Source organism: Anas acuta, chromosome 2 (genome assembly GCF_963932015.1).
Source record: "Anas acuta chromosome 2, bAnaAcu1.1, whole genome shotgun sequence".
NCBI lineage: Eukaryota > Metazoa > Chordata > Aves > Anseriformes > Anatidae > Anas > Anas acuta.
In genome coordinates this window covers 56019764-56032273 of record NC_088980.1, presented here as the reverse complement: position 1 = coordinate 56032273, position 12510 = coordinate 56019764, and the positions used below count along the sequence as shown (strand labels likewise).

The 12510-nt window shown below is 39.5% G+C and overlaps 1 protein-coding gene across 1 annotated transcript in view; it reads left to right on the top strand.

Annotated features, from left to right (window-relative positions):
* CNTNAP2 (contactin associated protein 2) overlaps positions 1 to 12510 on the top strand; it is a 1125334-nt gene that overhangs the window by 610779 nt on the left and 502045 nt on the right. Inside the window, exon 9 of the mRNA XM_068674838.1 lies at positions 10339 to 10488. Coding sequence (XP_068530939.1) covers positions 10339 to 10488 — 150 coding nt within the window. The remainder of the gene's footprint in view (positions 1 to 10338; positions 10489 to 12510) is intronic.

Sequence of the window (12510 nt, the reverse complement as noted above, 5' to 3'; positions counted from 1 at the left end):
ATAATGCCGTTTATTATAATTTGCAAGGAAAAAAAATAGAAAAAAATCTGAAGGTTTCTTATATGAAATGTGTATGCTAGATAAAGAAAAATTAAGTTACAAGTTTCAGTAATTTAAATTATTTGAAACCTAGGAATAGACTTTTTATTAGTATGTTTGTGGTTTTAAGTAAAGAAGGAAAGTAGACTGTGTTCTATATACTCTTACAGATGTAGATAACTATTTTTGACTTAGTGATATAAAATTTGGATATGATCCACAGACCTGTATATCAATTATAATGTTGTCAGTTAAAAATAGATAAAGCTAGATGCTGATCTGGAAAGAGTTTTGAGGAATTAAGGAACAGTTATGCTAAATAATCTATGAGTGGCCATAGTCTGTTCCTTAGTAATTAATCCTGGAGTCATTTGTTGAGGTGATTAATAATCAGCATACACAAAATGCTGTACAATTCCAGGGCACCAAATTGCTTTATGTTGTCTTGACATGGACTTGAGTACATGGACAGTGGAAAAACGTGTATTTCTCCATTAACAACATCATCCTTTCTGTGAGCTGAAACAGATATAAAAATTCCAATTTCCAGGTGTATATATTTTCATACTAAAGCCACAATAATACTACTATTTTATTTTTTTCCCCCAAGAATAGAGATTATGAGAAGAGTAGTCACAGGAGGGGAAAAAAGCTTGTGCTTGTAAAGCTAAAATTGGTTCAGCAATTTCATGAGATTTTGTAAGCATCTAAGATTAGAATTTGCAAAATGTGGGTTTTTTTTCTTCTGTCATTCAAATGCATCTTTTAATCTGTTTTTTATTAGCTTTCAGTAAATGACAGAACAAAAAATCATTACAAGTTTGACCATTATTTGCAAAATTTATGGTCCATTTCATTGAAATCCCCAGTTGTCAAGCCTCTTATAGGAACAGGACTGAATGTGATAGTCTGCAACATTGCAATCACATATATTCACTTTATTTTCTGTTCAACATTGAACAGTATCAACTATGGAAACAGTAAAATGACCTAGTTTTTTTCTTTGTTGTTTTTTGTTTCTTTTGTGTTATTGTTGATGTTGATTTGTTTTCTTTTTTTGTTTGTTTGTTCTTTTTGTTTGTTTGTTTTTAATATATATTCTATATAAACAAGGCTACAGTCATATTTAAATCTAAGTCTTAGAATCATAGAATAGAATCATGGAATATCCCAAGTTGGAAGAGACCCATAAGGATCATTGAGTCCAACTCCTGGCACCACACCGATCTACACAAAAATTCAGACCATATGACTAAGTACACAGTCCAACCACTTCTTAAACTCCAGCAGGCTTGGTGAAGTGACTACTTCCCTGTTCCAGTGCACGACAACCCTCTTGGTGAAGAACCTCTTTCTGATATCCAGCCTGAACCCCCCCTGTCGCAGCTTGACATTCCCTCAGGTCCTATCACTGTTTGCTAAAGAGAATAGGCGCCTGCCCCTCCACTCCCCTTCGTGAGGAAGACCACAATGAAGTGGCCTCCTCTTTTCCAGGCTGAACAGGCCAAGTCACCTCAACTGCTCCTTATACGTATTCCCCTCTAGGACCTTCACCATCTTTGTAGCCCTCCTTTGGACACTCTCCAGCTGTTCACATCCTTTTTGTACTACGGTGCCCAGAAGTGCATACAATACTCGAGGTAAGGCTGCACAGCGCAGAGCAGAGTGGGACAATCAATTCCCTCGACTGTCTAGCAATGCCAAATCTTCATCTTTTTCTTTGGCATTAACTTAAAGAGAAAACTCAATATAAATAAAATGTCACTGATGTGCAAAACCTGGTCATGTTCATTATAACTGATCTTAAAAAAATACCTCTAAAATACCTCTGGACGTGAGGACAAAATTTGAAATTCTTGAAAATTCTTGAAATAACATCCTGTTTGTTTGTTTCTCTCAGTTGACTAAATACACTAAATCCTGTATATTTGAACAGAAGTGAATGTTTCAAAATATTATTGGCTCATTTTCTTATAGCCAGAAATCCTGGTGCAAAGTTGTACTGTATTAGTGAGGGGTTAGGTAGAAAGCAACTAGAACACCATATTCAGATGAAACATGATGTCTGGCTAAAGTGAAAGAAGTTGCAGTCAAATCACTTCCTTTGTTTTCTGCTTTAGACAGAGCTGGTCTTGCCATCAGCACAGAAACTTTGAACAGACTTCAGGATTTCTGGATTGCAGGAAATCCACACAGCTATTGCTGAATACCCAAGAAAGCCTCCTTGTTTCTAGCACCTCTGAGGTTTTTTTGTGTATCTGCATCCTGTTCTGTTCAGCTGTCTCCAGGTCTCCTGAATAGAATTTATAAGAATTTATTCCCAGGTTTCATCTCCCAGTAGAATTTACAAGAAATTACAGCATAAAATATTTACTACAGCAGTAAAAACTAAAGAGGTATGTGCAGCAGCATAGTCTCACATTGCTTCAGTGCTTCATGGAGTGCTAATGATACTATTCTTTCTGTGTCTTGTTCTTAAACATTAAATCTCTTAGCTGAGTTTTAGATATTGGTCATATCAAAATTATGACAAGGTTCTGTTGTGATGTAGCAGATGTTATGTTGTTGACTTCAGAAGAATTTTGTCCATTTATATCAGCGGACGATAATATGGCACTCATTAGTAACTACTAATTGGGCCGTTAACTTTTACAGGAAGATTTTATCTCACGAGATTAATTGTTGAAGAATTTAAGATTTTTGCTACTATAGTTTTCTTCGAGACATAGATAACCAGATGTTATCTACATTGTCCATTATGTATTAAACTCTTGTAGTTTTAGGTATTCATTAATACAGTCCTTCCTCCATGTCTGTAATAAGCAAAACATCTGTTTCTTCTTGTTCAATCAAAGTGCTTACCTCAAGAGTCCTACTTTTAAAATAATGTCATTTAAGTAGAAATCCGAGATAGGGAGAATGCATTTCATTAACATTTTAGAATTTGCATATGAAACCAGCTTTACCAGAAATCATCAAGGAATTTGTGGTGCTAGCAGTATGTATTTCTTTTTTTCCCCTCAATTTGTATACCAGAAAGCTACAGTAAGATGAAATGAATGCAAATAAATATATGTATCAGCTCAGATAAGAGAGATTAAACTGTAATGAGAAATGATTATTTTGCATTTGGGATGTTCTCCATTACATACTTAACAACAGAAAATTCTTTAATAGGGACATATTCTATTCTGAATATTTAGTCTTTGTTTGCAGAAAAATCTCAGTTAAGGTTTTTTTTTTTTCTTTAAGTCCAAATAGGAATAATTCTGTAGTACATATAAGGCATGTAATAAAATATTACAATAAAAATAGGTCATGCGTCTATACAAACTTATCCTCTATGGGATCATATGCTATGTATCACAGTAACTAAGTCTCTGCAACAGAGCATTATCACATTAAGAAAGGGAAATTGACACTACTGGCTCTAAAACACAGGCATATAAAACAGATAAAGCATGGCAGTGAAAAACGGTGTTCTTACTTACACCAGTGGAGAATGCTGTTCTCTAAACAAAACAGTGAGTACTCACTGAGGGATGATGAGCAATCTTTATTAGCATCCATCAATAAACTCCATGGAAAATTATTATCAATAAAAAAAAATCATAAGAAAACGCAAAATTGCAATTGAATTTTTGTGCCAACTTTGAGACGGAAGAGTTGAAAATGTTACTGTCATATTGTAAAGCTCCATGAGGATGGTTAATATATCTAGGTAAGAAGAAGACAGTCTTAAGTTGTCATTTTAAAGTAAATAAAGTGCAAAATGCAAAAAGAGATACAGTGTGATCTTTCAGGAACCAGCAGAAACAATGCTAACTTATAGGGGTTAATAAGTTTAATACAGTGCTTCTCCAATCACGCCTCTAACAGGCAGCTTACAGGCAGCAGTGTGTCTCCTTAGTATACTTTGATAAATGCTGTGCACACAAAGTTCTGTCTGCATGGCATTAGACTTTGCTGGTAACCTGTAGCTCTCCTCATGCTTTGATTTCCATTCAATCTGCTCAGCAGGTCCATCTGCACTGCTGGTTCACCTTCCCCCTGCCTGGTTCTTTCCTTGAGTCATTGCATTATTCATCTTTTTATTGTGGTGTTAGTGAGCTCGTGGTGCTGTCTGGGAAGCAGGGCTGCAGTCACCCCCAGCAACTCCTCTGTGCTGCCCGTTCCTCCTCACACCTCTCCCCTGCTCCAGCCTGGGCTCTCTAGGGGCTGCAGGGCAAGCTCCGCTGGGTACCTGGATCACCTCCTGCCCTGGCTGCTTGCAGGGCTGCTTCTCACACTCCTTTCCTCACTGCTGGGCAGTGTTTGGACCTTGCTGAGCTCTGCTCTCACCGAGGAGCCCACCAGTGGCTTACAGGCTCAGCCAGGCCCTGTGGTGGGACTGCTGAAGCCAGCATGGGGTAGCCCAGGCCTCACCTCACAGAGTGGCCTGGCAGCCCCCTGACACTGCCTGGGCACCTGCACCCAGTGTTGAATGTATATTTATATCTAATTCTGTTTAAATAGGCTGGAAAGTTTTATCTATTTGGTTAAAAATCTTAAGAAAAAATCAAAGCATGAAAAGAAGTGTCCATAAAACCGAACATTTTTGGAGAGATATTTTCTGTGTAAATACATCAGACAACGCTGAAACATCAGTACAGAAGCAGGAGAAAACTAGTGACATTTCAGTACTTTGGGGAGACAAGCATATTTAGAAGAACTCACTAGAAGTGTGACAATTTCTATAGCTACAGTTCGTCAAGGTACCAAACCTTATCCGCTTATCCTTTGATATAATATGAATTGTGGTCAAGGTACACTGATGCTTTTTTTTTTTTTTTCTTTTCCCTCACAATCCCTTGTGTTTTAATAGCAAAAATTTAATTTTGTCTGGAAGTCTCTATTCATTGTCACTGAGTTCAGGGCAACAATCATAGAATCATAGAATATCCTGAGTTGGAAGGGACCCATAAGGATCATCAAGTCCAATTCCTGGCACTGCACAGGTCTATCCAAAAGTTTAGACCATGTGACAAAATGCACAGTCCAATTGCTTTTTAAATTCAGACAGGCTTGGTGCAGTGACTACTTCACTGTGGAAGCCTGTTCCAGTGTGTGACCACCCTCTCGGTAAAGAACCTCTTCCTGATGTCAAGCTTAAACTTCCCCTGCCTCATCTTAACACCATTCCCTTGGGTCCTATCACTGGTGTTTAAAGAGAATAGGTCACCTGCCTCTCCACTCCCCCTTGCGAGGAAGTTGTAGACTGTGATGAGGTCCCCCCTCAGCTTCCTCTTCTCCAGGCTGAACAGGCCCAGTGGCCTCAGCCACTCCTCATATGTCTTCCCCTCTAGGCCCTTCACCATATTCATCACCCTCCTCTGGACACTCTTCAATAGTTTAATGTCCTTTTTGTACTGTGATGCTCAGAACTGCACACAGTACTCAAGGTGAGGCCGCACCAACGCAAAGTAGAGCTGGACAATCACCTCCCCCGACCAACTAGCAGTGCCATGCTTGATGCACCCTAGGATACGGTTGGCCCTCCTGGCTGCCAGAGCACACTGCTGGCTCATATTCAACTTGCTGTCTACCACAACCCCTAGATCTCTCTCTGTGGGGCTGCTCTCCAGCATCTTGTCACCCAGTCTGTACGTATAGCCAGGGTTGCCCTATCCCAGGTGCAGTACCCAGCACTTGCTTTTGTTAAACTTCATGCGGTTGGTGATCGCCCACCTCTCCAATCTGTCCAGGTCTCTCTGCAAGGCCTTTCCACCCTCATCAGAGTCCGCAGCTCCTCCAAGTTTGGTGTCGTCAGCAAATTTGCTCAGAACACCTTCTAGTCCTACATCCAAATCATTTATAAAGACACTGAAGAGGACTGGCCCTAAAATGGAGCCTTGAGGGACCCCACTAGTGACCATCTGCCAGCCAGATGTGGCCCCATTTCCCACAACCCTTTGAGCCCTGCCCATCAGCTAATTGCTCACCCATCGTATGATGTTTTTGTTAAGTTGTATGCAGGACATTTTGCCCAATAGGATCCTATGGGAAACTGTCAAAAGCTTGAAGTCCAAAACGATCACATCAGCTCATTTCCCTTGATCAACTAGACAGGTGATCTTATCATAAAAGGAAATAAAATTTGTTTGGCAGGACCTACCCCTCATGAACCCATGTTGGCTGGGACCAATGACTGCATTGTCCCCCAGTTGCGCTTCAATAACTTCAAGAATCATCTTCTCCTTAATTTTACCAGGCACTGAGGTGAGACTGACAGGCCTACAATTGCCAGGGTCTTCTTTCTTACCCTTCTTGAAAATTGGCACAACATTTGCCAGCTTCCAGTCTACTGGGACCTCTCCAGATTCCCAAGAGCACTGAAAAATAATTGAGAGAGGTTTCGCGATGACATCAACCAGCTCTTTAATCACCCTGGGATGAATCCCATCTGGACCCATGTACTTGTATGGATCCAGGCAGAGCAGCAAATCCCGCACACGTTCAGGGTCGGTTGGGAGTTTATCATTTCCACCATCATGGTCCTCCAGCTCAGGGCACCCTGGGTCCCAAAGCCCATCATCAGCGTTGAAGACAGAGGTGAAGAAGGCATTAAATATCTCTGCTTTGCCTATGTCATTGTCTGTGAGGAGACCTTCCCCATCAAGTAGCGGACCTATATTTTCTATGTTTCTATGTTTCGGGTTGGGTCTGGTCGGCATATTGGGTCCTCTGCCTCTTTCAAAAGGGAGTCCTCCATGACAATAGCCCTTCTTTCTTTTTTGACAGATGATGTAGCAATGCGGGGGGTAGGCTGCCTTGCCTTAGGTACCCTCTTAACTGGGACGGGCTTTCATCTTCTTCATCATTCTGACTGTCGTGTTCTAGACCCTCGTACCTGTTATACAAGGGTAGATGGGAAGGTGAGGAGGGCACAGACAGGGCTCACCTACCACCCCGAACAGGAACCTGCCTCCATCCCCCCTCTTGGCCTAGGTCTCCTCCTGCTGCCTGGCAGGACGAGGGAACTTTGTCTTCTGCGTGACAGGAGACACTTGTGCTGTGGCAGGCTTGTGAGTCCGTCTCAGAGAGGGCAGAGTACACCTCCACCAGTCAATTTGCCTCTCTGACTCCCTGATGATCCTGAGCCTGCTCACCTCCTCCCAAAGCTCCGCAACCTGGCTGAGCAGCTCTTCGACCTGGGCACACCTCCCACAGGCATACCCCTCACTGCTGCAGCTGGATACAGACAGAAGACTCAGGCACACCCTGCAGCCCAAGACCTGGATGGCAGTGTGTTTCCCCGAGTCCTCTGTCTGAGTAGCCACATCAGTGACTGCAGCTGGAGAGGCCGCAAGAGATTCGGAGGCCATGGTTTTCTGCCTGGTTGATACCATGGTCAGGCTATTCGCAAGCAGGTTACAAGTACTGATGGGAAAGAACTGTGCATAGGAGCGGAGAGGGGCCCTCCCTGCTCGCCCTGCCCGCATGAACTGCGCACACCCTTCTGACATGCCATGCTCTGTCCTGGTCGCCATTCTACGGGTCGCTCACGCTTCCTAAGGGGTGCCTTTGAACAGCTGGGGAGGGGGCATTGCTGGCTCCGCCTATGCCTTGTCAGCTTCCCTCACAAGGGCTGCCGGGTCCTGGCGGCTCCCTCGGCTGCTTCGAGTGGCTGCTTCGATCCCCCGCTCCACTGCAGAACGCGTCTGCTCCAGAGCCCATCACCTCGACAAGTGCAATGTTACATTAACAACGTTGCATTAACATGTTCAGGGCAACAATTTGATAAAAAACTAAAATGGATTTATTTTTTAATTTTTATAATGATAGGTCATCTTAAGATGGAAAATGGGGATTCTAACTATGATTTAATAACCTTCAGTTGTAATAGAATAAATATGCTGTCAAAATTTTGTCTTGGAACTCTATAAAACGGCATATCTTTTTCTTTTCTGAGTTTGATCCACAGAAAATAATTTTATGTTGGTTTGAATTAAGTGTTTTTCTGTTTCTTATTTGCTTGCCAAATATAATGACAAAGGAAAAAGCAGCTCACAAACAGGAGGAAAGCTTTCCTCATGTTTAGTATATTAGCTCTTTCATCTCTTCCTACACTAGCCTGAATAAGCTTTGGCAGAAACATTTCTTACTGATACATTTTTAAGAGGCGTATGCCACTTTTATTTACACTAACAAATATTCCAAGAATATTCCAATATATGACATCTTCTGTGTTGTATCAGGACTTGATCTTGTATCTTAAACACATAGAAGCATATGGAAAAAAAAAATGCCTAGGTATACCTGTTTGCCATGAGCATTATTCCTTGTTCATAGATGAAACTCCTTGGAATATTTTGAAATTTTGTCTTATAATTATTAATATCATATTACACATCCCATTTAATTTCAGAAACAGCATATTGCATTACAGTGTGGTTTATTTTGGCAAAGTTTTCATAAATGACTTGGATGTAGGACTAAAATGTGTTATTGAGTAAGTTTTCCTGTGATACTGATTTGGGAGGAGCTGTTGATTCCATTGTGGGTAGAGATCTCTTGCAGAGAAATCTTGACAAATCAAGCAGCTGAGCAACTGCCAACAATCTGAAGTTTAACAAAAGCAAGTGCTGGATTTTGCACATGGCAAGGGGCAACACTAGATATAGGTATGGACCAGATGACAGGCTGGAGAGCAGCCCCTCAGAAAGGGCATTTTGGTTGACAGCAAGTTGAGTATAAGTTGTGTGCCCTGGCAGCCAAAAGGACCAACGGTGTCCTGGGGTGCATCAAGCACAGCATTACTAACTGGTGGAACGAAGTGATTGTCCCACTCTGCTCTGCTGGTGTGGCCTCATCTTTAATACTCTGTGCAGTTTTGGGCACCACAGTATAAAAAAGACTTAAAACTATAAGACAGTGTCCAAAGGAGGGCTGCAAAAATGGTGAAGATTAGCTGAAGTCACTTGTATTGTTCAGCCAGGAGAAGAGATTGTTCAGCCAGGCTCCCATGAGGGAAGAGCTCATGGCAGCCTACAGCTTCTTCACAGTGGGGAGCAGAGGGACAGGTGCTAGACTTCTCTCTAGTGACCAGTGATAGGACACAAGAGGATGGCATGGAGCTGAGACAGGGGAAATTCAGGTTGGGTATTAGGAAAAAAGTTCTTTACTAGAGGGTGATTGGGTTCTCCAGGGAAGTGGTCACAGCACCAAGCCTGCTGAAGTTCAAAGAAGCCTTTGGACAATGCTGTCATACAAATGGTCTGATTATTGGGTGGTCCCGTGCAGACCTAGGAGTTGGATTTGATGATCTGTGTAGATCCCTTCCAATATTGCGTATTCTAGGAATCTGTGATTCTATAGTACACCTTGCTAAGGTTGAAAGGTGGAGAAAAAATGTTGTTTTAAAGAGGTGCTATGATTTGGAATTTGCTTTTACTAGAGTATTTGCTACTTATTTGCTGACATCACCTAGCCTACCTGCAAAATAATGACGAGAACAAACCAATACTCTTTTTCTGATCTTAAAGGCCAGCTTAATATGCTAGGCAAAATAGCATCCTGACACGTGCTGAAGACAAGGAAAAAATATTAAAGTCCTGTTGTTTTTTAAAAGTGAATGGACATATCCGTGTACATCAGTGCTGTCAGTACAGGATGATGTTCCCCTAAGATTCAGGTTTTTGGTGGACATTCACTGTTTTTGTAATGACTTTGTGACTAATGCCACATCTCAATGAGAGCATTATTGGTGAACTCACCTTCCACATGAGTCTTTTCCCTTCCTCTTTTTTCTTTCCTTTTTACTGAAAATATCTGGCTTTTGATAAAATCAGCAATCACAAGCATAATATGCCCTGTGTGGGCTTGTTACTGGCTATTATTAAATGGTTTAATCAATGTATTTTCCTTTTAAATCTGGTCATAGAAACAATTAAGAGATATTCCTCATGAGTAAAATATGGAATATGGCCTTTTGATGGGTAAGATGAGCGATAACATGTATATTTAGAAACAATTATACCTGACAAAATGGACAATTCAGTAGTTGTATTTATGTATTTTATTATATTTATTTAATGTATTTAATTATATATTTGTAGTACTTGTATTTATGATGATAATGCTAATTTTTTTGTAATAGTTACTTTAAAATAGCACCTCATTATCACACTAAAATGAATTCGTTTCTGAAGTAGGCTTCGTTGGAAATTACATTATGAGCTTGGGAGAGGCACACTAACCACTTACAGATAATAAGTATTGCACTAAGTAAAATATTCCAATGTTTTCTGTTCTTCATAGGCTCTGGTCTCAATGATGGGCAGTGGCATGAAGTTCGATTCCTAGCTAAGGAAAATTTTGCTGTTCTCACCATTGATGGAGATGAAGCTTCAGCTGTGCGAACAAACAGCCCTCTGCAAGTTAAGACTGGAGAGAAATATTTCTTTGGAGGTAAAAAAAATATCACAACAAATATCTGCTTATGGTTCTATTCTCTTTTAAAATGGCTAGGTGCTGCTTGCCAAAAAAAAAAAATTAAAAAAAAAAAGTATAATACTAAACTTTATTTTACTTTTAATAATCATTTACACCTCCTTGTCCTTGCAAAAGAAACCCTGAAAAATATGTGCAAGAGATAATCCAGTTTGAATTTATTCCCCAGATCTCCCCTGAATATTTCAGAGACCATTCTCTGAATAGGAAAATTTCCAATATTAGTAGTCTAATTAAATGGCACTGAGAAGAGAGATACGCTTATCTTTTCAAATTTGGAATCCTGAAGACAAAAAATATCACTGTTCAGAATGAGTCTTAACAATTTGCTGATTTTTTAAAGAGCTGTTAGAGTAGTTGAGTGCTTTCCTAAATTGAAGCCTTACATTTCTCAGTATTTCTGTCCATTAATGGTACATACACCAAAAACAAGTTCTTTCAGATTATGGCTTGAATATATTTGATACACTACTATCTTATAGAGGAAGGTTGATAAGGGTTTTTAAACTCTTGTATAATTATTTGTACTTCTACAGGTTTGTTTTAAACATCCAACCAGAATGTTCAACCAGAATTCTCTGAGTGCAAATGCTAAAATCAAAAAAAGAGTTGTAACCTGTACCTTTGAAGTATTCCACACATGTGAGGTTGCACATTAAACCTTTAGACAGAGAACACAAGTTTTGAAAGTAGAATTTATCAATGTTGAAACTATTTTTTTTCAAACAAGGCTAATTAATACAAAATGCAAATGTAGTACTATAAATAGTCTTAACAAGCAATAGAAAGGTTACTGAGATATGAAGTAGAAAGGGAAAAAATCCTTTCAAGGTTATTCTCATTTCATTATCTCCTATCAGTTGAATCATTAAAAATACACGTGGAAATTAATATTTAAATAATGTTACAAACTAACATAGCTAATTAAAAATAGATTCTAATCTTGCAGATACTGATACTACACTTCCAGGAAACACTGTAGCAATGATGAAAATGCAGTCTCAGACAAATATTACCAGTTTAAAATTGATCTGTCACAAAAAGTAAACATCTCTGTTGCTGCAACATCCATCTTTTTCAATGTCCTTACAATGTCCTTAAGTCAACTAATAGCCTGAATAGGTTCTTCTCTCTCTCTCTCTCTCTCTTTTTCTTTAGCATGTGGACTGTGATAAAAATTCTAGCATAACCAATTGCAACATGCTAAAGCCTTTAAATTTTGTCATCAAAACACAGTGCTGTGACTTTCAGAACTGTCTAAAACATTCAGATTAAATGAAGTTATTAAGCATACACAGAACAAAATGAAAATAAATGCCATACATAGTACCTTCAGTGTTATTCTGTTAATTTTGATAGGCAAACTCCCCAGAACACTATTACATTTCTGGAGAGACACTGAGAGAGATTTTTTTCTGAAATGCCTTTTCTCTCTTTTGGTTATGAGGGATAGACTGTGTAGTTTCTCCAGGCATTTTTTTAATATACTTTTCTAAGTCAAATTGCAGGTTGCTTTGTTGTAATTTCAGTTGGATTCTGAAATCTCAACTTGAAGTTGTAGTTGTTGGCCTGTACTTTGTAATTCCACTATCCTTCTTAAAAAAAAAGTGTACATGTAAATGTTATTTTAGTGTGATATGCAAGTCAATCTTGAATTCTCTGAAGTGTCATTTCCACATCTGTTCACTGAAATGTGTGGTCACTTTGCATAAACTATGTGGTGTTTTTTTTTTGTTTTGTCTTGTTTTGTTTTCCTCGTTATCTTTTATAACCTGAAAGCTCTTCTAAAAATATATCAAAAGGATAACAGTGTCCTAACCTTCATATCCCCTTTTATTTCTAAATAAGAAATCTGCATTTGTGACACTGCACTTTTGCATTTTAACTGTCTCAAGCTGTGAATCTGAGGAAGCTTTATTTCTGACTTAGATCTGAGGAACCCATTTATTTTGGTATACTCCCATAAACATTCCTATATGC